Below are 22,929 nucleotides of genomic sequence, written 5' to 3'. Positions count from 1 at the left end.
ACATTTTTCATGAAAGTCGTTGAAAGGAAAAGTTGACGAACGACAGACGCAGCGCCATGGCATAAGCTCACTAGCCCCTTTGGGTAGGTGCATGCATGAGCTAAAAAAGTGTAAAATTTCCACTGAATTTTTTCCAGAGCATTAATTTTTGAATCATGACAGATATCTTTTATTAAACTTGAAGTGTACCTGAGGCATGCAGCTAACAGTGCACTGCAAGTTAGTAACCATGACCTTAACCAAAGGTTAAATGTCAAATAAAGTTCAACATTTCTAGCAAAATATTGTCCAGGTCATAACCATAAACTGTAAATATATTTTCATGATATCGGAAATATATCTGCATCAGTCAAAGGTGTGCTGCTCATATCAATTGGGTCACCATGACCTTCAGCTTCAGGTCAAAAGTCAATAAGTGCATTTTTTGTGTGAAATCTTGTCTGGGCTGTTAATTTTAAAACTCTGAAGATATTTTCATGAAATGACCACCAGGACAATCACCTTCAGGTCAAGGGTTAAATAAATACAAAGCAAATATGCATATTGGCTGATAGGTGGTGAAATATTTTGTTCACAAAACGTTTTGTTAATCTTCTTTAATTTTTACAGGAGTTTCAATAGATTAATCAATTTAAACTAAATCATAAGTTCTTGTATCTCAACTTCAACCACACATTCATAATTGTAATGGAACTGGTAATTTAATAAAATGAAGTTGGTCACACTGCCTATTTAAGTTATAACATGTCACATGCTGTTTAACTCATTCAGCCCTGAAATTTTATAATGAATTATTCCAAACTTTGAATTGGAAGAGTTCAAATGTGACTTCAGGGTTGAGTGAGTTAAAGTATCTGCATGTATCTTGTAATCATCATAGCATGCATCCAATGTGTTGCACACAAATTCTGGAACCTCCTAATGATTTTAGACATACATGTATGGTACTGGTAACTTGGACACAGAACAACTCTAAAACAAATAACAGGTATAATGTGTAAGGAAAGGAACCAACTATCCAAATATCGTAATTCTTACACAAATCATAGGTATAATATGTAGGGTTGGACCTTTACTCTAAGAGATGTAATGTATACCTGTGGATAAAACTAATGAAAGACGTCAATCCTTTGTCAGCTATTTTTATTTCCTGTAGCACATACATAGTATAAATTTATGATTAGACAACAGTGTTGTATAACTAGATTCAAAATCTAGGACAATTTTCAATATAACATAGACTTACATCTTAATTAATTATACTAAAGGTATGATTATTGTAACATTTACACTGTATGATAAATTCAGCCCGTATAAGGTTTAGGGTCCATTGTAAATGTATCTGTAACACACATCATTTTAACAATCAGGTACATACATGTAATCTTAATATATTAGTATTGCCAAACCAATGAATGTCACAAAAAGTCATTACTTTCTTTCAATATTTTTTATTGGTAACATTTTTTCTGATTGATAATTAAATATTAAAGAAAAAAAAGAAGAAAATAAAAGAGCCTAGCTGCAAATAAAATGTTAATAGAAAAGTATATCTGCATTATACCACCTTTTTGTTTTGTAATCTGAACCTCATTCCAAAGGGGGGCTACACTCTTCATTTATACAACAGCTGATTCCCAGGTCCCAAGGGCCATGCTAGGATGCATGCTTCATATAGAAAATTTGATTTGTAAATATTTGTTAAGGTGATAGAGTGGAGATCTTCATCATTTCCACATAAAGATCCTGGTACAAAGTCACAAGGGGAGTGCCAGACCCCTGAGCTAATCACAGCAGCATGATTGTGTTCAACTCTTCATACCCAGAAAGCTGACACATATAGTTATAAGATTGGGATCTTAACCATTTCCACTATCCAATAAGGACCAAGGACTAAGTCCTCAGGGGCAATCATGGTAGCATGAACTTACGTATTCATCTCTTCAAGCAAAGCAGTTGTGTTTTCATGTGGGAATATCAACAGTTTCCATGTTATACCCAAGTGACTAAGTCTCCAAGGATGTGGCAAGACCCTTAAATGCCTAATACTGGTAGCACCAGTGAATTTATCTCTTCCCGATGGAACTGTCGAAGGTATACATTGTTAAAGGGAGAGAATCTCGACTGTTTTCATGTCATGACTACGGGACTTAATCCAAAGTCGCGGGGCCAATCTCTAGGCATTTTGAATATCTTTATAGGCTAGGGCTGGACCCCAGTGCCAATCATAGTAGCACAAAGTGTTCATCTATTCATATCCAGCAATTGTGCTGTTATGGGCTGGGGATCTCAACTAACTCTTTCCATGTTATGATCCAGGAACGCAGTCCATACCTTGGGGTTGGGACATGACTCCAAGGCAAATCCTGATATCATTGATGTACCTGTCTATTCATGCCCATGGTCATACACTTAGATTGTATATTCAAATGTTACCAAGATGAATCTGAAACTTTTATATTAACCAAATAGCTTTATTTGATTCCTGATTTAATTGTTAATATCAAAACACACACACTTGCTCAAAGAAAAGCATACTGCTGTACTCTGTACATGTACATATTAACTTGCATAATGTTGTAATGGTACATATTTTAATGAGGTTTTTTAAAACAAGACTTAACCTCCACATTGTTTTCACTGCTTGTTGAAAAGCAAACAAATGCAAGCATCATAAAATGTTATTTTTACAGTTTTGTCTGATGGACACTTAAATGATTTTTATGAAAGATTTTGATCAACGCTCATTGAAATCTGATTGCTTGCCGGTTATAAGGTAGGGGAAAGACAGCTTAGATAAGAACGAATATTAGTCTTGTTGAGGTTTTTACAAATGCTAATCAAGATGATTTAATTGTTGCAATACCTGAACTGAATATCCCCGAGTTAAACTCTTTAAATGAATAAATAAAACTGATTATTAATACAGAGTACTATACTAACTTTTGAAAGATGATCTTTTCAGACATTATTTTGATACACAGAACCCCCCCCCAGATAAATAGCCAAACCTAACTATGACACCCTTCATTTCATTTGCTACAGTGACCTTGTTTTCTCCTTACTCGTTTAAAGGTCTCCATATATTCTCATAAGTTCCTCAATGTCTGAAGATTATCAAAGTTTAGCTGAACACCTTAAATTACTAGGTATTTTGCACACTTATGTACTCTTGTGACTTATTGTTTAAGGGAAAACACTTCTTAATTAAATTAAGAAATAACAAAACTGCATGCCATGTTATTATATATTAATATCAGGTGTGCGACACTACAAATATATTTGTCAATCTGATTGATCAAATGCTATGCAGTGTTAACATTGTTTTCAACATCTATTCTGAAAATATATAGAAGAGTATAAACCTGAAGAGAATAAACCTAGAAGAGTATAAACCTATGTATAGAAGAGTATTCACCTATATATAGAAGAGTATAAACCTATATATAGAAGAGTATAAACCTATATATAGAAGAGTATACACCTATATATAGAAGTATAAACCTATATATGGAAGAGTATAAACCTATATATATATAGAAGAGTATAAACCTAAAGAATACATACCAGACTGGTAGGTGGCCTGGGATACCTAGAAGCCTAGATAATGGCATGGGTATCATCCTGGTTAGCGGCCTGGACTGCATGATAATGAGGCAAAAATGTCCATACAAATGTATCACTATTAGGTAATCAATCAAATTATACATAACTACAGCTTAAAACAACCTGTTAAGTGCACTTGTAATTATCACTTTGATAGCCATCACAATATAACTGTTACTCAACAATAAACCATTGATACCAAGGCAAATAAGTAGATTGAATTGACATCATATTTGCCTAAAAACAACGAATATTGAAAACAACTTTGTGCATCTTTGTACACTACCCACACAGCAAAATCTTGTCCGAACATATTCATATGTACACTGGTCTGGTGAAATCAATGGTATTGCTGACACATGCCAACCATCCAATTTTTTTTATGGGGAAGACATACCATTTGACATTTTTTAAACAGAGTAAAAAGTATATAGTGCAAAAAACTGTAGTTAAAACTTCTTTTACGATATAAATTAACTAAAAAAAGTAAGATATCTCGAGTTCTGTCGATATCGAAAGTTAAAAATGAATGCAAGGTGAAAAAAAGAGAATCTACCTCCGAAGTTGGAAAATACATATGGCGTCAATCTTTATTCCTACATATAACCCCTTTACCTTTATAAGATCATACCAAATTTGACACATGTATTCCCCAGCTTGCAGGGTCAAACTTGAGCCATTTTGTCTGTATCAACAAATTTCTGGGGTTAATAGTTCTTCAAGGTATAGATGCTCCATGTTGGCACCACCAGTAAAATAGCTCCAATTTGTTTTTTTTGTCTTATCTTTATTATACAATGTAACTTTTTTATAGAAATGTTTATACTTGGCCATACAGAGTCGATAACAGACCTCTTGATTATGAAGCAGGCTGCGTATCCACTGTGCTTGGTTATGCTGTTTGGAAATTCTTTTCTGCAACATTACTGGGAATAATTGGCAAATTTTGTGTTTGTACAAATAATAAAGAAAATAATATGAATTTAACAAGAAAAATAACATTTCAATGCCTATGTGCAGTAGAAAAGTGATGGGACTCTCTCCCTACCAAATGTCACGAGGGTGACAAATTCATGAGGTTCATTTATATAGAATATTTGCAACCAAAATAAAACATCTAGGAAAAGAAGTTCAATTCCTCTACTTGCATATGAACACAAATGACAAGCAAACCATTTAAGACGTTGCCTTTTTATTCCTTCTCCTGTTTAGTAACATGTATGCATGTCATTAATAGTACAAGGTGTAAGATGATATACAATATTATATTGGCACTGCATATCCCACGTAAAATTTCAACACAAAGTGTACTACAACGGCAGATTTAAGATTTAGTTTCTGACACATGCGTTAGGTAACGCAAGTGTCTAGGGGATCGCGCATACTACGAAATTTGCTTAACATGGATTATATCGGCAAATTTGCGACACTTATTAAAAGAAGAGGTAGGCAATATTCAATAAACATTTCTCAATGGGTCATTGAAAACCTCGTATGAAATGGGTAATTTCATGAAATGAGTAATTCCCTCTCCCTTAAAATCTGCCATTGTACTAGAACTCATTTAAACAAGTATAGAAACTGTGAAACAAGTGAATCCTCATCTAAACAATATTGTTGAGTTTTCAACAAATTGATAAAACAAAATGATTAATATTTGTAAAACTTTTATTGACATTCTAAACTGCGTAGCAGATGGATGTAGTGATACATATCTGTAATACCAGTGGTGTGTTACTGTGCTACACAAAAACCATGAAAACCCCCAGACAATCTGATAGCCATGCTCTACCTTATCAGTACAATGAGAACTATAAATGCTGAAGGTCACTTTTGTACTATATAGCATACTGGTAATAAATACCAGTAATTTCACCGGTCAAGAAACCAGCCATTTTTTTTAAAAGAAATCTTTTAAATGCTGATAGTAAATTTCATTTGAGTATTCTGTTTTACTGAGTTTCTTGTAGAAACTGAGCCAAATATGGCTTATCTAGGCAATGAATTGTGTTGTGTCCTGTTTCCAAGCGTCCTAGATACCATGAATCTTTGCAGGTTTTGTGGTAAGAGCAGGACTTCAATACCAATGAGTTAAATTTGCTAAGCATTCACTTATTGAAATGCATAGGGTACTATAACACCCCTTGGGCAGGTGATTACAATTGAATTCACCATGGCCAAATAAAAAAAGTAAGTGTGTTCATGTAAAAGCTTTTAAAAAATAAGCGTAGGTAGGTAACAAATTTCTTAAGATAATTTTATGTGGTGTATATAGAAGAGTGACCTTGACTTAAACAGTGCTTCTTTAAAAATTGCCTAAAAAGTTTTGGGTATTCATTAAAAATAATAATAATAAAAAAAACAAATCGGGTTTTATTATTTAGTTTTTCTACTAGGGTATAATACCTTTTGGTTAGGTGACTACAATTGTGAATTCACCCATCAGATTGTTACAACATTGATTTTATTACTCAGTTTGTCTACATTAACATTTTGTGTTATATGACTGCAACATTATTGTGCAAAACAACTTCATCCTTTCGTAATTATTTTCGTTGCTAATCATAAAAGATTGTACCCGGAATTACTTGAAACCGCAAAATTGTGGCAAAAAGATTTACGAATGAACAACTTTTTTCATGTTACAACACTTAATAACAGAACAAAATTCTGAATCAAAAGATTAGTAGGAAACAATTATATTTAAACGAAAGTTAAAACAACCGTGATCCCATCATTGTTTATTGTAAGCTCACCAGGTAAATTGGCTATGTATCATATTGGTAAAATGGCTATGTATCGTATTGTCTGACCCAATATTAAAACATACATGTATTTAATAGTCCACTCATTATGATTAATCCTTTATTAAACAAAAACAAATGATAACTAAATCCATGTAAACTTTGTGATCGACGCCCTTCATTGTCTACTTTATTATTTTCTGAAATAGTCTGCAGAGTTCAGTATTAGAAGACTATCCTTAACAATTTCATTCCAACCTGACTGTAATACCAAATCAAATGTTTTTATGACGTGTACCATCTTTTGATACTACAAGACATTCTGATAACTCTAAAAGTAAGTGTTACTTAAATAATTCTGATAACTCTATAAGTAAGTTCTTCTACATTTACAAGATACTTAAAGAATTCTGTCATACATATATATATATATACATCAGGTCTCTAAAGCAACAGGGAAGTTCGACCATCGCCAATCCTATGGGACAGTTTTACTTTTGCCGTCCAACATATTTTCCATTAACATATCAAACAAACCAGTACGTAACAACTTTGGCAATATATATATGATATTCTTATGGTGACAACTCCTAATTTTAAAGTGCCATTTGGTCTCAAAAACAAAATTTAATATACAGTATATCATACAGTCAACAAGTTGTACAAAAAAACATGAAAATAATATATGTTCCACATACATACTTTCTATACATTCCATAGCTATATGTTAGCTTCAAAGTAAATATTGAACAAAGACAATTTTATTACTCCCTCTCTCTCTTACATTGTTTTATAAAATAAAAATAAAAAAACATACAACTTATGTCAAAATAATATTATCATAGAGTTTAAATGAATATTTAAAACTTGATGTAGTATTCTCACTACATTAATGTTTATGTATTTGTATAAAATACCTATATCACTGATGCAGAGTTCCTTGAACTCCAGCAGACATTATCCTTATGAAATATCTGCATACTGTCATAACCATTTGTCTCAAAATGGTTGAATTTCTCAATGTATAGGACACTCTGATTACAGGGCTTCCCCTGAAGTGTGACAGTTCTTCATTAAGACTGGTTATACATTGGTTCTGCTGTACTCCTCTTCTTACGCTTCTTTAAAATGGGGTTATCTGTCTCATCTAAGTTCTTTATCTGGCACATATCGTAGTCCACTCTCATGGTCGCCAAAGCATTGGTCATCTCCTCCTATAACAAAAAAAATAGACATTGTAACACGGACCCATGGTAGGCACTTTATAACAAAAGTGATATGTATTAAAATGAAATAAACTTTATTTATTTAGTGGTAATTATATCTGTGTTAAATAGCCAATCTGAAACCAAATCTGATTGTTGCAAGTAGAACTTTACTATCAATAATTTAATTTCTTGCATATTAACTGCATGCTTCACATTACGTTTTCCCGTTGGAAAATGTCCTCTGTGGGCAATCTGATTAAATGGACAATGTGAAGAAATGTTTTAATAAAACCATAAAAAGTATGGGAAATGTGATATCTTAATTTAACGTAAAAAATCTTACAAAAATTATACTAAGTTTCAAGATGTCATCCCTGAAATGCTATACAAGTTTGTCAGATAAGAATGCCTACACACCTATGAGTCAGTGTCTTTTTATTTTTTGTTGTTATTTTTTTATGAATTTTCTGTAATGTGTGTCCTGGACCTTGGACTTTAGCTCTTGAAATACAAACTCATTTCAAGTATTCTAATTCTTGATTTTTTCTAAAAGTTTGGTAAAATCAGTCAAGAAACGAAGTTGCACTGAACTGAGATATTTCTAATAATAGCAACATTGACCTGCCTTAATCTTGGAAACCTGAACCATAACTCATTTAAGATATTCTCATACTTGACCTTTGTATAAAGTTGGATCAACATCTGTTAAGTAATGAAATTACTGTAGCAATGACAGAAAGTTTGGATGGGATGTGACAGGAGGGAAAGAGAAAGGATGGACATTGGTAGCAGTATACCCACCCCCCCCCCTGGTAGAGCATGATCTGTTCCATGTTTTAGTGAAAATTGTAGCCCACTCCCTTACAGACTTTACATCATAGTTCAGACAATAGACATAATGGCACGAATAACATATATTATTATCAAACCATAGATTTTTTTGCAGATTTTTTTTTTTTTTAATATATTATTTGCAAGAAAACTGCTACCTATACAATAACCATGAGTAAAAGTCAAAGAGACTTACCTGTACCTCTGCCCAATTTTCTGAATCCTCCTTGAGGATCATTGCTGAGCAGAGAGGTGTCTGGGGCACTGTTATGTGATCCTAGGAGATAAATGGTGGACATTAGCAATTGACTCCGTAGCATAATCAATTAGAATATAATTTTTGTTTTGTTTTATTTTGTATTTTAATGTTTAAACAAGAATTCCACAGAAGTGGCCCTTATCACCAGGGGCCATATGTTGATTTTCAGATTTTGATCAAAACTTGAACATGTGTGAAAATTCTGTCAAAGCATCATAACTTAAAGGGTATTCACGTCAAAACCATGCAAAATCTCCATTCTTTTTACATTTATACTGTAGCTCTAAAGCTCGATACATAAAATTTCAGAATAAAAGATTGAAATGTTGAATGAACTTTTAAGCTTTGGTTGTAGTATTTTATTGATTTAGTAGATTAAGCTTTTATGCATTAAAAGAAGGACTTACTGATATCCATTTGTTCCTCATGACCTGTTCTATTGAAAACCTTTCTTCGGGAACAGTTTTTAATAAGCCTTGAATTAAATCTTTTGCTGCAAAATTGGTAAAAACATTATCACTGATGAAATGTCAAAAAGTCAAAAACATTTTCTTTAAATACCATTCAGTATTAAAATGATGATATAATGATTCAGAACCCAATTGATAGTAAAGATAAAGGAACATTTGTCAATTTTACCAGGTTGAGGCATAGATAAATATTAATCCAATACCAGCATACTGGATTAATTCTTCATCATAAGGGCTGAATAAATGTATCCGTTGAGTTATAAGCAAGGCTTTTTATACAGACGACTTTTATTTAAATAAACTGACATAGCATACCATCTTTTGACACATTTTTCCATTCTGAACTGGGAAACTCATACTGTCCATTTCTGATTCTCTTCTTCATACCAGGTGAAATAGCTGCTCCGTGATTACTGTAGAATGGTGGGTACCCACACAATCTGAAAACAAAACACACTTCAGCTACTTAATTGGAACAAACGGTTTCATTTTTGTGGGAACTTTTCTATGATTATTAGATCTGTTAGGTTACAAAGGTCAATCGGAAACATTCAGGAATTTTTGTCATCATTTTCATTTGACATCACATTATGAATGATCCCAGATCAATTAAAGGATCCCCGTACCACTGCCAAAAACTGTAACAAATAATTTGAAATTATTTATTCTGGCATGATGAAATAAACAAAATATTATCAACAAGGCTGCTCTGAATGTAAAAATTCAGCAGGGGCTAGACTGGGATTCGAACCCTGGACCTCAGATTGTTATACTTTCACTGTAACTGATTGTATTATCTGGTCAACGGAAGTGTCAAGTCCAGATGTCTTACAGTGATATCGAAATTGAAGTTAAAGGGAGATTACTGTATACCGAAAAAACTGGCTGTGCAGTGGGACAGGGGTTCTTAACAGAATGATTGAAAGAGCCAAAGATTTTCTGGTTGTAAAACACTCACTTGTAATTGTCATTTATTTAGAAAATATAAATGTATTTTAGAACTTATCAAATCTGAAACGTTGCAAACATTTCCATATTACCTGGTATTTGCAAACCTGTTGTGTTTAGCAAGAAATGCTTGACGATATTTAAATGGCCCTATATTCACAATTGATGACAATTCTAAAAGTCTTAAAGTAACACTTGAAACTTCCTAGACACATCCCAATGTACAACATGAATTTAAGTGCTAAACATATATCATAATGTATATAAATGTTTTTATAACGGCTATTTCATATTACAGTGTACCAGTGTTAGTTTGGGGAGGTATGAAAAGCAGTAAGTGATGTATGTGTGAATATTTCCTAATCTTCTGTTCAGCTATACTTTCTTTCAACTTGATCAGATCCGTAAAAAATGGTCACCAAATCCTTCAATATGACAAATACTGGATAGTTTCAAAGATAGATAATTAACCTTGAGCAAAAAACAATTAAAAAAAAAAGCATTTCAAAATTTCAGCTAGAAATTTGTTTGTGTAAAAACGTGTCTCACCCTATTAAATTTGGCCATATTTGTTATTGCGCTATTGAATTATTGACCAAGATGTAATTGAAATACAGTACACCTCTGTGGGTATTCTTCAAGTTTCATCAAGAATTTCAATTGTTTAAAACCTTCCTGTACAGAATTTTATTTACTATTTTGCACTTATTTGTATGGTTGAAAAGTTACTGCCTTAACAAAACTTAAAAAGAAATGAACTAGAAGGTGAACTGGTACTAAATACATAATATATCTCGTTTATCTGTTTTACTTACAAAATATACATGATAACACCTAACGACCACATATCACAGGATTTGTCGTACTTTTCTGGACCAAGTACCTCTGGGGCTGAAATAAGACAGACAACATTTACATAAAACGTACAATACAAATTAACACAGGTGTCTAGCTTTAATATACATGAAGCCTTTTATTACTCTGAAGTCTTTTATTTCTCAACTTATTATGCAAAGGAAGAATATATTTTCCACAAGTAGTCAAATTATGAAACAGTCTTCCACAGAATGTGATATCAGCATCATCAACAGCAGTCTGAATTATTCTGACGTTTTATCGACATTTTTTATATCGGTCTGTCGTCGATTAACGTCAGAACTCCGGCCCTCTATAATATGTGGGAAATAAGCGACCCACACCCGGGTCGCACTTCAAACTGATATTTTAGAAACACATGTCGCACATGGATTGAAAGATCTATTCTTTATGCACTAGGTGGTATCAATAACATGTTTCAAAGATCATTACGACCAGTATTTTCCAACGTTTTCTATACCAACCCATGTTTTTAATGGAAATTAGGGCATGAGCAATGTCACATGACTTGACGGGATCTCGTGTTACCGAAGGGATTTCCGAACGTTATGACGTAGGCCGGTGAGATTTTAGTCACGTGGCATTAGAAGGCGGGGCTATCAAAAAAACAGTGTAAAGTTTGAAAAAATGTTTTTAATGATTGTATTGGTTGTTTGAGGCATGTAATTTATGTTCATCTTGTGCATAAAGAATAGATCTTTCGATCCATGTGCGACATGTGTGTGAAAGTGACGATTTGTTTCTAAAATATCAGTTTGATGTGCGACCCGGGCGCGGGTGGCTTATTTCCCACATATCATAGAGGGCCGGAGTTCTGACGTTAATCGACGACAGACCGATATAAAAAAAAGTCGATAAAACGTCAGAATAATTTGGACTACAACAATAGATACATTGAAAAGCATGAACTCCATAAACACTGGTTTACAGTATTCAAACAAATAACATTATTCATTCATATATATGCTACAATAATGTACTCACCAACATAATAGGGTGTGTAGCAAGGAGTTTGTAACATCTTAAAGTCTGTTGTGATTGCTTTGGCAAAACCAAAATCTGTTAATTTCAATGTTCCATTAACAGTTTTGTCTGAGTACAGTAAGTTTTCAGGCTGTAAAATAAATCAAATCATTATTGCATAAACAAATCATACCTCTTTCAAAACTTAGATAAACCATGTCATTATGTAAGACTTTAGTCTCTAATATCAGGAGAACTCTATAGGTCCAATTTTTACCTCACAGATTCAGTTGACTCAAATAGAAATTGCTTCGATGTCGGAGAAAACTTTTAGGTACATAATTATGTCTCACATAAATTATTTCTCAAACATAAGGCCTCCAAAAAATCTGTTTATTATATGAACCCTATTTCCTATATTGCAATATCTCCATTAAAATACAGCAGGGTATTCTAAATAATAAAATATAGACAAGGAACACGATTATGACAACAAGTGAAGATACAAAATGTACTTTTTATGATATAGACAAGGAACATGATTATGACAACAAGTGAAGATACAAAATGTACTTTTTATGAGTTTTTCTTTTCTCATACAACAGATTTTCGTTTGTTCCAATGGTTTTGCAATAGGTCATAATAAGCTTGTGGATACCTTTAGATCTCGGTGGGCTATTTCCAAGGAATGTAGATAGTGGATGGCTTTGGCAATGTCACGAATGATAGCAGCTGCCTCTATTAAAAGGAACAAACCAAAATGCATAAAAAGTATCGTCATGATACAGTAGGAAATTAGCTATAGAAGAAGCATGTTTGCAATGAAAATGTCATTCAATGAATGAATGAAGAAATAGCACTGGTCTTGCAGTCTTTTTCAGTGTTAGTTATCACATATAGACTTGGGATCACAATTTTTTGCAACACAAGTCGCTGTTTCTCAATTAATCATTGCCATATATATGTTTCACATATCATGTCATTAAATGTACGAATGCAGTTATTTTAAATTTGACAATTTAAACCTGTAGGTATCCTGGATTCAGCAACGGTTTGTTTTACTGTGACAGAAACAACATTTGATACGCTTCACATACAAATGTCTTTTACCGAATTCTTTACTGGTATATATTTATCATAAAAAAAACCCATTTGATATCAATTCTCATAGGTATGACTGGAACATAATGCATTGTCAAGCTTCAAATATGAACTTGCCACTCTTTTTATTTTCCATTACATCTAGTAATAAATCTGACATGACATTCTACATTAAACCGTAATAATACTATTGCCTCACCTAAGTCTTTTACATGACATTTCACTAAATGAGTACATTTCATTAATGAATAAAGATTCCACTCAACACCAGAAAAGGAATATAGGTATGTAATGTAGTTTTTGCTTCTTATACACTTTGCAAGAATATCAATCTCACACAGGTGTAATATCTGTACATTAAGAATGTTTTTATACTTACATTGTATCCTGTTACTTATATAGTAGCATATTCAAATTCAGTTATAAAGTTAAACCATTACTGATGATGTCTATTTTCAACATGAAACAATAGATGATTTGCCGATATATTTTTCAAACTTTTAGGTAAAGGTAAATCTTTAGGTAATATATGTCTTGCCTGGTAACCTATCTACATCAATTTCATACCTCTTTCTGTAAATGCTGAATCGGCTCTTTCTTGTATTTTGTTGAAGAGTTCCCCTCCTTCCATACTGTAAAACAAGCCAGTGTTAACGATATTTCAACAGCTTCAGTTCATAACTTTGAAACAGATCAACGAAACTCGGAAAGTGATATAATACCTAATATATAATATAATTTTCTGATATAAATATCTGGAAATGTACTTGGTACCTTTATATAGTATGACATAGTTGAAGTAGTTATATATTGTGATCATGGAAAATTCGTTCTTATAAACAGCTGCACTGAAATATATGACCACTAAATACATTTGTACCCTCCCTCTGGTTCTCTTGTACACCAAAGTTTGCTAGTGAGAAATCAAGGAGACCTCAACCATCAAAAACTGTGTAAAATGAGAATTGGAATTATTCTCGACAAATCTCCTGAATGACAGAAAAATATGGAGTGGGCTAAATGAATAGAATATCAAGCGTGAACTTATTATTTTTATAAAGACTAGTCGTTTTGATATCATACCATTCCATGACCACCAACAGGCACTTCTGACCACTGTAGGCATTCTCGTACACATCTGTAATTGCTACAATGTGTTTACAGCCTGATGCTCTCCAGTGGAGGTCCACCTCCCTTCTTGCTTTTGGCACATCTCTCAACACCTACAGAACAAATAAAGCAAACTTGATAATAACAGGCAGGGTTTGTGAGACAAAATTTCTGAGGATGTATTATATTCATTTATGGTTGTATCAAAGGAAGAATATCGATGGGTGTTCTTACAAAAAGAATAGCACCCGGGGCTAATGTGAAATATTTTTATAACGCTCTGAATTCACCTATCAGCGGTTCCGTTTATTGCGAATGTCAGGACCCAAATTGGATCAAGGCTTGAATTTTGCAGTGTCTATCACTTCAAATGAAAATGTTTTGTCAGCATATTAACATTTTATGATGACCTTTGGAATTTATGCGAAAACAATTTTTCTATAGGGTGAATTTATTCCAATAGTACAAAACAGAATACAGTCGTCACATGTGCCATTTTCTAAAAACGTAAACAAAACACCAACATTTGAGTTTGAATTACATTTTCTAGTACTATTTGAACTTAAAACTAATTATCTGTAGACAAAAAAAAGGTGCATGGCTATCTATTCTAAAGTGACATCATTGTTACAACTGATTTGTGATCCAATTTGGGTCCTGCCTCCTTACAGTAAATCTGAACATGCAGAAAATATCCCCTATGGAAATACATAAAGTTTGATTGCTATAAAGCATCAAATTACAAATGGTGTGGTGCAGTTTAAAATAGCATCTCAATCACAATTTGATGAATTTGAGAGATTGCAAATAAACATTGTTTAGTTTGTGATATTCTAATAAGAAACAGATCTCCAAAAAGCTATATCTTATAAAAACAAAACATCAAATTTCCAAATCCATTAAGGAGAGTGAAATAAATATATTTTCAAAACCTAATTTTGCTGGAGAGGAAATTTGAAGAAAGAATTCAGAGAACTTGTGCAGTTGTGGCATTAAACCAATTAATCTGGTTAAGTTCCAAAATACATTGTTGATACAACATTGAAACATTGATAGAAATCAAAATAAAATTTAGGCCTAATGTTATCAAGATAAGAAAAATAAAATGTTGTTATATGGCAGGAATTAAATCAATTTCCTGTTGTTTAATCAGGGTTCATAACTGGATTTAACAGCATGTAGATAACAAAAGAAAGGAACATTAATCATGAGTAATCGTGGACATTGATGGATTCGAATAAGACGTCAAAAATATGAACAGACAATTGATGAAATTATTATGAAAAAAAGAAAGTGAAATTGGAGGCTGTGGGCGTGACATTCCTAAATGTAAAAGACTATCTGGTTACCCGATAGTTATATTAAGGTTATGTTATTCTTAATCATTAGGACCAAAAATATTCCAGTTAACTACAAAGTAAAAAACCCCAGCTCATTGAAACTTATTAACATCCTGTTTTGATATTTTTGGGTGACATATCCTACCTTTAACGCACACTTCTGATTCGTTTTTTTAGAAAAACATTCAACAACTTTTCCATTTATCCCAAGGCCCAAAACGGCCCCTGTTATTCTGTAATCGTCACTTATCGGGTATTTTTTTGGTTTTAAATTCCTAGTTTCGTTGTCTCCCATCATCATCTTGACTGTATTAAAGTCAGTACATTCAACACTGAACAACGTGATTCTCCTAATGAAGGAGAAACTACAAAAGTCTGTCTGTGTGTCGTCGGAAGTGACGTTTTGTACTTAAAATAGCACGAAAGCATCAGAACACCGGTATTTCGTCATTTCCACCAGTTTCCTGTAATCGTTATAGTGACAAAATAAAGCTGTATTGATGCAATGCTATGTAACACTATTTGGTTTTGAAGTATTTCATACTTGAACAGTTATTTGGTCCGGATTTGATTCCTCTGTGTTAATATAATCTGATCCTTTCGAAAATAATATTAAAAAATAATAATACATGCAGTTCAGTATACTCAAAGTCGCCTTCTTTATCGCTATTAAGGTAAAACAAAAAACATTTTCTTGTATACATTAGGATATTGTTTAGCCCTTAAGTTTAATAAACAAAAAATCCTTTGTTTGTGCTCAAATACAGGGACTGGAACAAGTCTACGAATAAGGGGAGGTAACCTTTCCAGTTTTTAATGCGAGCACCTGCTGAAGATATAGTTCTATATCTATTGAACATACAATTTGATAAGAGAATGATGTAATTTTAGTTTGACAAGTGGTATGGTGTAAATTAAGATATCACGGTTGTTTAATATATCAATGATAATATTTTTTCCGTTTACTGTTAATATGTTTAATTTGTCGAAACGGCGTATGAATACGACTGGAGTAATTATATGAAAATGGCGACGCCAGCGGTCTGAGAAATTTCGGTGTGTATTCAAGAAAAAAACCAGTCAATTAAGTTACAAATTCCACAATGAAACGTATGCAAGATCGCGAAAATTCGCCCAGGAGTAAAAGATCACGCTCAGGGTATCCGGGACTTGATCATGAATCCTCTAGAGACCGAATGTCGCCAGACATGGACAGGCGAGATAGCCGGGGACGCGAGCCGAAACCAAAACCTTACCGAGACTTTGATCATGATATTGGCCCAATGTCTAGAGGTAACAAATATCACGATAGGATGGGGGACGGATTTGGGCCTGCAAGGTCGGAGGTGAGAGGACCAGAATACAGATCTTTGTGCTTGAGTAACATTTCGAGTAAAATACCAGACGCTGTTTTGAAAGATAATTTGTACCACGAATTCAAGAAATTTGGGGAATTCAATGTGAACGTTACTTTCACGGGTGATCAGAGAGTTGCATACATCAATTTTCGGTATCCTGAAGATGCTAGAGCTGCTAAACACGCCAAATCGAAATTGATTGTATTTGACCGTCCAGTTCGTGTTGATCCAGTGTTCCATAGGCGTCGTAGCAGTAGTCCAAATAATGACATGGGCAGAGATTATGGGGGTCCCAGTAAAGGTGGTTACGGACACAACTCGCCTCCTATGCAGTATGGAGGGAGGGGTGGCGAAGGTATGGGAAGAGGCGGTGCTAACAGACGTCAGAATATGGGACGTGGATATATTTCAAACCAAGATAACATGCCTCCACCAATGAGTACATCAATGGAAAGGGATAATTTTGATCCACAATTTCAAAAAGATGGTGCTTCAAGAAAAGCACCAAATGAAAAGTTTCCCTATCATTTAGATCACATAAACCCTGAAGATGACATTAAAGCGACAAGAACACTGTTTGTCGGTAACCTAGACTACAACATTGATTTGATGGAACTGCGACAGATTTTTGAGAGATTTGGTGCAATTGAAGACATTGATGTGAAGAGACCACAAAGGGGACAAGGAAATGCCTATGCATTTTTGAAGTACATGAACCTAGATTGTGCACATCAAGCAAAGGTAGAGATGTCAGGACAGTACATTGGGAGGTTTCAGTGTAAAATTGGTTATGGAAAAGTGACACCTACAACATGTTTGTGGGTAGGTGGATTAGGACCTTGGGTAACTCATCAAGCATTGGAGCGTGAATTTGACCGATTTGGAGTGATTGACAGGATTGAATGGCCACATGGAAAGACTTTCGCATATGTGTTGTACGACAACATTGATGCTGCTACAGCTGCCTGTCAAGAAATGAGAGGATTTCCTTTTGGTGATCTAAACAGAAGACTGAGGGTTGATTTTGCAGATATAAGCCATATCATCAGTTCACCCAGACCAAATGATCCACCATCTCCGGATGGGAGAGACGTAAGTAGAAATCCACAGTGGCGTCCACCGTATGAAGGTCCAGCAGGTGAACACAGAGATGATTGGCCATTGGATGACAGAGGCCCAAGTCAGCGTAATTCAGATCCTAGGGACAACAGCCAGGGACACAGAGGAAGAGATGTGTGGGAGGGAGGTGACCGAAGTAGACGGCCAAGAACACCAGATGAATTCATTGATAGACAACATAAACGTTCAAAAAGCCAGGAGGACAAATATGACCCAAAAGATCGAGATGTTGGGAGAAACAGAGACAATGGACGTCGTCCAATGCATTCGCAAGAAAGAGACTTTAGTGATGGGGACCGAGGTGATTCAAGACGTTTTGATGAAAGGAGAATATCCCAGGGGGATAAAGAAACTGAAAAGGCATTGGAGACAGTAGAAACGGTAGCAGATATGTCAAAGTGTTTACCTGCAGCATGGAATGGTGCTTTGATTCTGAAAAGCAGTGCATTTCCTGCAAGAATGCATGTGGTTGGTGGTAATGTGACCTTGGTTGATAACATGATGAGAGACCCATCAACAACTGAAACACCTGTCCTCAAAGTCAAGCAGCGACTCCGTCTTGACCAACCAAAATTGGAGGATGTTGGCCGAAGAGTGACTGGAGCTGGGCCTCGTGGTCACTGTATTCTTTTGGCTCTCAGTGGTTCTCTTCCACACTATGAAGATACTTCAGTGCAACAAAGACCTCTGAAAAATTTGGTGACATATCTGCGACAGAAAGATGCAGCCGGTGTCATCTCTCTTCCAAATTACGACTCAAAAGATAAGGACAATGTTGGTGTGCTGTACGCATTTCCACCTTGTCAGTTTGGATATGATTATCTCATGACTAAGGCACCCAGACTTCCTCCAGAGCCTGCAGTTCAGGATGACTACATGGTCATTGTTGTCATCCGGGGTGCTGCATAGCTTTTCATCAACCAATATTTAGTTTAGTCATTGCTCTTGGGGGGGGGGGGGCATCCATTATGTTGCTTTAGGTATTTTTCAACACTTCATTACAAGATAATTTTGAATGAAATACAGTCCATCCTTGCTTTTTTTTACAAATGTGTAAAATATCTACCTTTCGTTTTTATTACAACTTTTACATTTACATGAATATTGTATTGTTTTTAAATGTTCTTAAATTGACCAGTACAAAATTAAATTGCCTTTACAGTTTTTAAATCCGATGATATAAAGGCTAATTACTTGACAAATCTGATCTAAAGTATCTAAAAATTGCTCTTTTTTTACTGGTTTTTATTGGAAATTCAGGGGAGTTGTTTTTTTCTTAAATTGACATCTGTTTACTGAGGAATTATATTTGGATATTATTAATTAGAAAGTGAAACGAGTTTACTTAAATGCAGCTAATTGTTCATCAGTGATAGTGATTAATTAATCCATGTTTAAACCATCGTTCATTACCATATGAAACTTTGAAAATGCAGCATATTTAATTTGTGTTGAAGTATTAAAATTGATAAAAATGTGTAATGACCTCTCAAAATATGACAAGTTTTAATATAAATTCCATGTACTGTACTTGTAATTTGTTCAGATTTAATCTTTAAATTGAAAGGTTAATGATACCTTAGGACAAGGTCGTTGAGGGGATGTTGTATTCCATTCATATGTTTACATTGTGTCATCATTCTAGTGAAGAATGTTAATCAAACTTAAACATTGGTCAAGTATTTAGTTACCATAAATTAGAGGATGTAATCAAGGTGTCAAGGTCACTGGTACACGGTCAAGGTCACTGTCAGTATCTATAGAAAATCATTATTACTCTTAGTGAATTCCTGTTGGAAAGAATTTCAATCTTATATATGTTGATAAAATATGAAAATACTTTGAACGAATGAGCTCTTCAGGGTGAAAAAGCCAAGGTCATTGTTGCTATTTAAGAACATCACTAGCAACTTTCATTGTCATTCCTGCATGAAATTTGATAAAAGTTACGCCCTGTTGGTTAAGTAAGAAAAAACTCAAACTATTAATTTTTCAGAGTTCCAATGTCAAGGTTATGGTCACAATTATAAATTACAGAAAATTGATCACTATTTAATTACCCTGGTATTATTATTTATAGAATTTTTGTCATTGCTCTTTAACTGGCGACTTCATTTCTGCAATTTTTAAGCACCACTTGGAGGGTTCTGTATTGTTTGTAATGCATTGTTTAATTTATTGACAATCATGAAGTGAAGTTTGTAGTCATTTGACATGTATGGAAATTCCATCTGAATTGCAAAAAAAAGAGGAAAGAGGAAAATAATGAAATATACCGATTTTACATAATAATTCATAAATGATTTTTACTGTTTGTTGATATTGGATGACAACCTACCACTGTTGAAAGATCTTGATTATAATCTGAAAAGTACTTGATGTGAATGCAGTCTCGGAGAATTTACTGTACATAAATTTGGAAAATCTTGATCGAATGTTAGTCTTCTGCAATGGTACACTACATATACTGGCTGTAGAAGTAGAAAATCGAAAATGTGTATAATGGTACTACTAACCTCTTCATTGAAGACTGTTATTGACATTTTTTGTTTGTTTGAAAGCTCCCTCATTTGTTTGTTAGAGGAATCAAATATTTATTGTTATTTTGAAGCTGTAGAAAATGCTTTGGTAGTGGTTGTTCAGCTATTTGGTAATCAATGAAGACTTTGATGTATGATTTAGTTCATTTCTGAAATATTGGAACATTGAATTAGTGCAAATGAAGTAAGATATATTTTGTAGTAACAATATTTTAAAAGCAATTCAGCAGGTTGTTGATGGGTCTGTAGCTGTCTCCCAAAGATGAGGATGATTCTACGACAGTTCCTGCTGCACAGCTGATATGTAAGTGATTCTAGATAATATATAGACTATAGAAACGTGGAACACAATCTGTTATCACCCTGTCTGCATGTATACATATACATTATTACGACCGCAACTAGTCCTTTTCTTTTGAGATACAACATATGTGCGACATGATGATGTTGTTCAAATGTGAATGCAGAGTTAAACTTTATGTTCATTCCCTATTTCTCAAGAATGTTTAGACCTAGTAACACAGTTTGGAAAAGTATTAAATTAACACCACATCATTCAGTTAACAGCGACGTCATATGTATTTCAATTTTACTTAAACCTTGTTCCCCAACGCGCTATGACACTCTTTGTTTGTGTTCTGACTGTTTAAGTTTCCTTAGTTTTTCGTAAAAAAGGCTCTAGTCACAATGAATACCTGCCACTATAAATTGTAACAACATTTAACAGAATGTTAAGTTATTAACTGACAGAAATCTTCCTTTATCCTTTTCAGACTGCTGCTGATGGAATATACTGTTCAACAAAACATGGAGGTGACACCTCGGCCAGTGTAATTGAAGTGGTCTGCAGCCATCAAGTGCTATGCTTGGAAGTCTCCTTTTGTGTGCTTTCATGTACAAATTTTGTCTTGTGCATACCCTGCCGCCATCGGTCATCTTCAGATAATCGATCAGTGCCCAAGCTGAAATCCAACCATAACCATCCAATACCTTCTGTGAAATAAACATTATTGTGTGTGCCAGCCTGTGACACTGCTCTAGAAAAAGAAATGATGACAATCCTCAGATATTTCTGAGATGTACATACCAGCATTCTAATGAAGAAATCTTATTTTGTGTTTTAGCTATTGTGATGAAGTACATTGTGGTTTGAAGAAAAAGTGTTTCATATTCGACATATTGTGTGTTTGTGTTGAAAATTTTCTTCAAAGTGATCTTATAATGTATGTTGTGCCATGCCTGTGCCAAGAATTATGCTCAGCAACAAGATTCCTTGCTTGATATGTGTTTTATATTTCTAATGGAGTGAAAAAGAAATGGAATAGAATAGAAAAAAGTGGGCTGTTGAGAAATCAACAAAAAAGGGAGCTGATTTTTAAATTCAACCATTTTAAGTGTGAGATTTGGAAGTGCACCTTCAGATTTTTGGCAACATTTTGGAAGTCATAAAATCTCTTACAGTTTCCAAGGTGGATTTCTCAAATTTTGCTTCAATTTTTGGAGAATTTTGTCATCATTTTAAATGTGAAATATTTTAAGTGAAAAAGGAAGTGATTCTTGTGGCCTGTTTCAGTAATTTGGCAGTGTTGATTCCAAAGTAATTGTTTTTTTTTATTCCAAACAGTTTATTTGTGTAAGTTCTTATACAAGAATTCTTCTCTTCGGTGAAAAGGAACTCTCCTATGCCTGCTGATTTTGAATTGGAGAATTCCATTTAAATCCTTGGAGATTTTGTGTTTGTGCATACAAAGTCATGTATAGAAATTGTGTACAGAATTTGTGAAAAGTGTATATAAAAACAACTGAACGTCGTGTGCTTCTCATGAATAAGATTGTGTAGATTGGAGGAAATGTCTTGGCCGTGAAAATTGGTTATTCTACTTGGTGTCAATAAGTCTGTGTAATAATGGCATGTATTGTACTATTTTAGGATAGAATAAACATCAATAACACGAAGTCCTTATTCATCATTGTGATTGTTGCTGTAGTATGGTAATATTTTCAAGTGTCGTTATTGCAAAATGCAATATCATCACAACGCCGGCATGGTAACAAAACACTGGTGTTAATTGAGTGTTCGTAACAACAAAGTGCCTTGGGAGCTGCGTCAAGAATACAGTGTATTTCTATTCATCCTGAATACAAGTTCTTTGTGTTTGGAAGTTTAGAATTCTACTCCAGTGTGTAAGTTCTGGTGAGAATGTGCTTTCCATTCGAAAACCAAGGATGGGATTGCGGAAAAAATTCATAAGGAAATTTCGAAGGGTTTGTGTATTCCCATGTTTGTACACATCAAGCTAGTGAAATGTTGGCTCAACAAGTCTGGCTTCAGTTGTGTAAAATCATCCCTGCTTTTCATGGATGTGGTTACCCCAAGCTGTTTTTGCAATGTAGACAGAATTGAGTGCATTATTCGAAATCCATCTAAAAACAAACCAACATCCTCTGCTTGTGCC

The 22,929-nt window shown here is 34.1% G+C and overlaps 2 protein-coding genes across 2 annotated transcripts; one reads left to right on the top strand and one right to left on the bottom strand.

Annotated features, from left to right (window-relative positions):
* Nucleotides 1–4,785: 4,785 nt before the first annotated feature.
* Nucleotides 4,786–15,846, bottom strand: LOC110443430 (MAP kinase-activated protein kinase 2-like). Its single transcript, XM_021487652.1, has 10 exons — nucleotides 15,602–15,846; nucleotides 14,090–14,229; nucleotides 13,574–13,638; nucleotides 12,564–12,643; nucleotides 11,927–12,056; nucleotides 10,882–10,957; nucleotides 9,434–9,558; nucleotides 9,056–9,141; nucleotides 8,586–8,666; nucleotides 4,786–7,564 (listed from the first exon to the last, which is right to left on the bottom strand). The coding sequence occupies exons 1-10, from the start codon at nucleotides 15,755–15,757 to the stop codon at nucleotides 7,424–7,426; spliced, it is 1,080 nt and encodes a 359-aa protein (XP_021343327.1). The 5' UTR covers nucleotides 15,758–15,846; the 3' UTR covers nucleotides 4,786–7,423.
* Nucleotides 15,847–16,450: 604 nt separating this feature from the next.
* On the top strand, nucleotides 16,451–22,429 carry LOC110443428 (putative RNA-binding protein 15). The gene is made up of 2 exons (XM_021487650.1): nucleotides 16,451–20,777; nucleotides 21,247–22,429. Exon 1 carries the CDS (start codon nucleotides 16,560–16,562, stop codon nucleotides 18,840–18,842), a length of 2,283 nt encoding a protein of 760 aa, XP_021343325.1. The 5' UTR covers nucleotides 16,451–16,559; the 3' UTR covers nucleotides 18,843–20,777; nucleotides 21,247–22,429.
* The last annotated feature ends 500 nt before the right edge of the window (nucleotides 22,430–22,929 follow it).

This window comes from Mizuhopecten yessoensis, unplaced genomic scaffold, assembly GCF_002113885.1.
Source record: "Mizuhopecten yessoensis strain PY_sf001 unplaced genomic scaffold, ASM211388v2 scaffold716345, whole genome shotgun sequence".
Taxonomy (NCBI): Eukaryota; Metazoa; Mollusca; class Bivalvia; order Pectinida; family Pectinidae; genus Mizuhopecten; species Mizuhopecten yessoensis.
This window is presented reverse-complemented; position numbering and strand designations above follow the sequence as displayed.

What these genes read in the sequence shown, in the direction of transcription:
- LOC110443430 (XM_021487652.1), bottom strand. Translation starts at nt 15,757, where the DNA reads ATGATGATGGGAGACAACGAAACTAGGAATTTAAAACCAAAAAAATAC. An exon ending in CTGTTGGTGGTCATGGAATG is followed by an intron (nt 13,639 to 14,089) that starts GTATGATATCAA and finishes CTTGTTTTACAG; the next exon opens with TATGGAAGGAGGGGAACTCT. An exon ending in GGTGTTATCATGTATATTTT is followed by an intron (nt 9,559 to 10,881) that starts GTAAGTAAAACA and finishes TTTTGTTTTCAG; the next exon opens with ATTGTGTGGGTACCCACCAT.
- LOC110443428 (XM_021487650.1), top strand. Translation starts at nt 16,560, where the DNA reads ATGAAACGTATGCAAGATCGCGAAAATTCGCCCAGGAGTAAAAGATCA.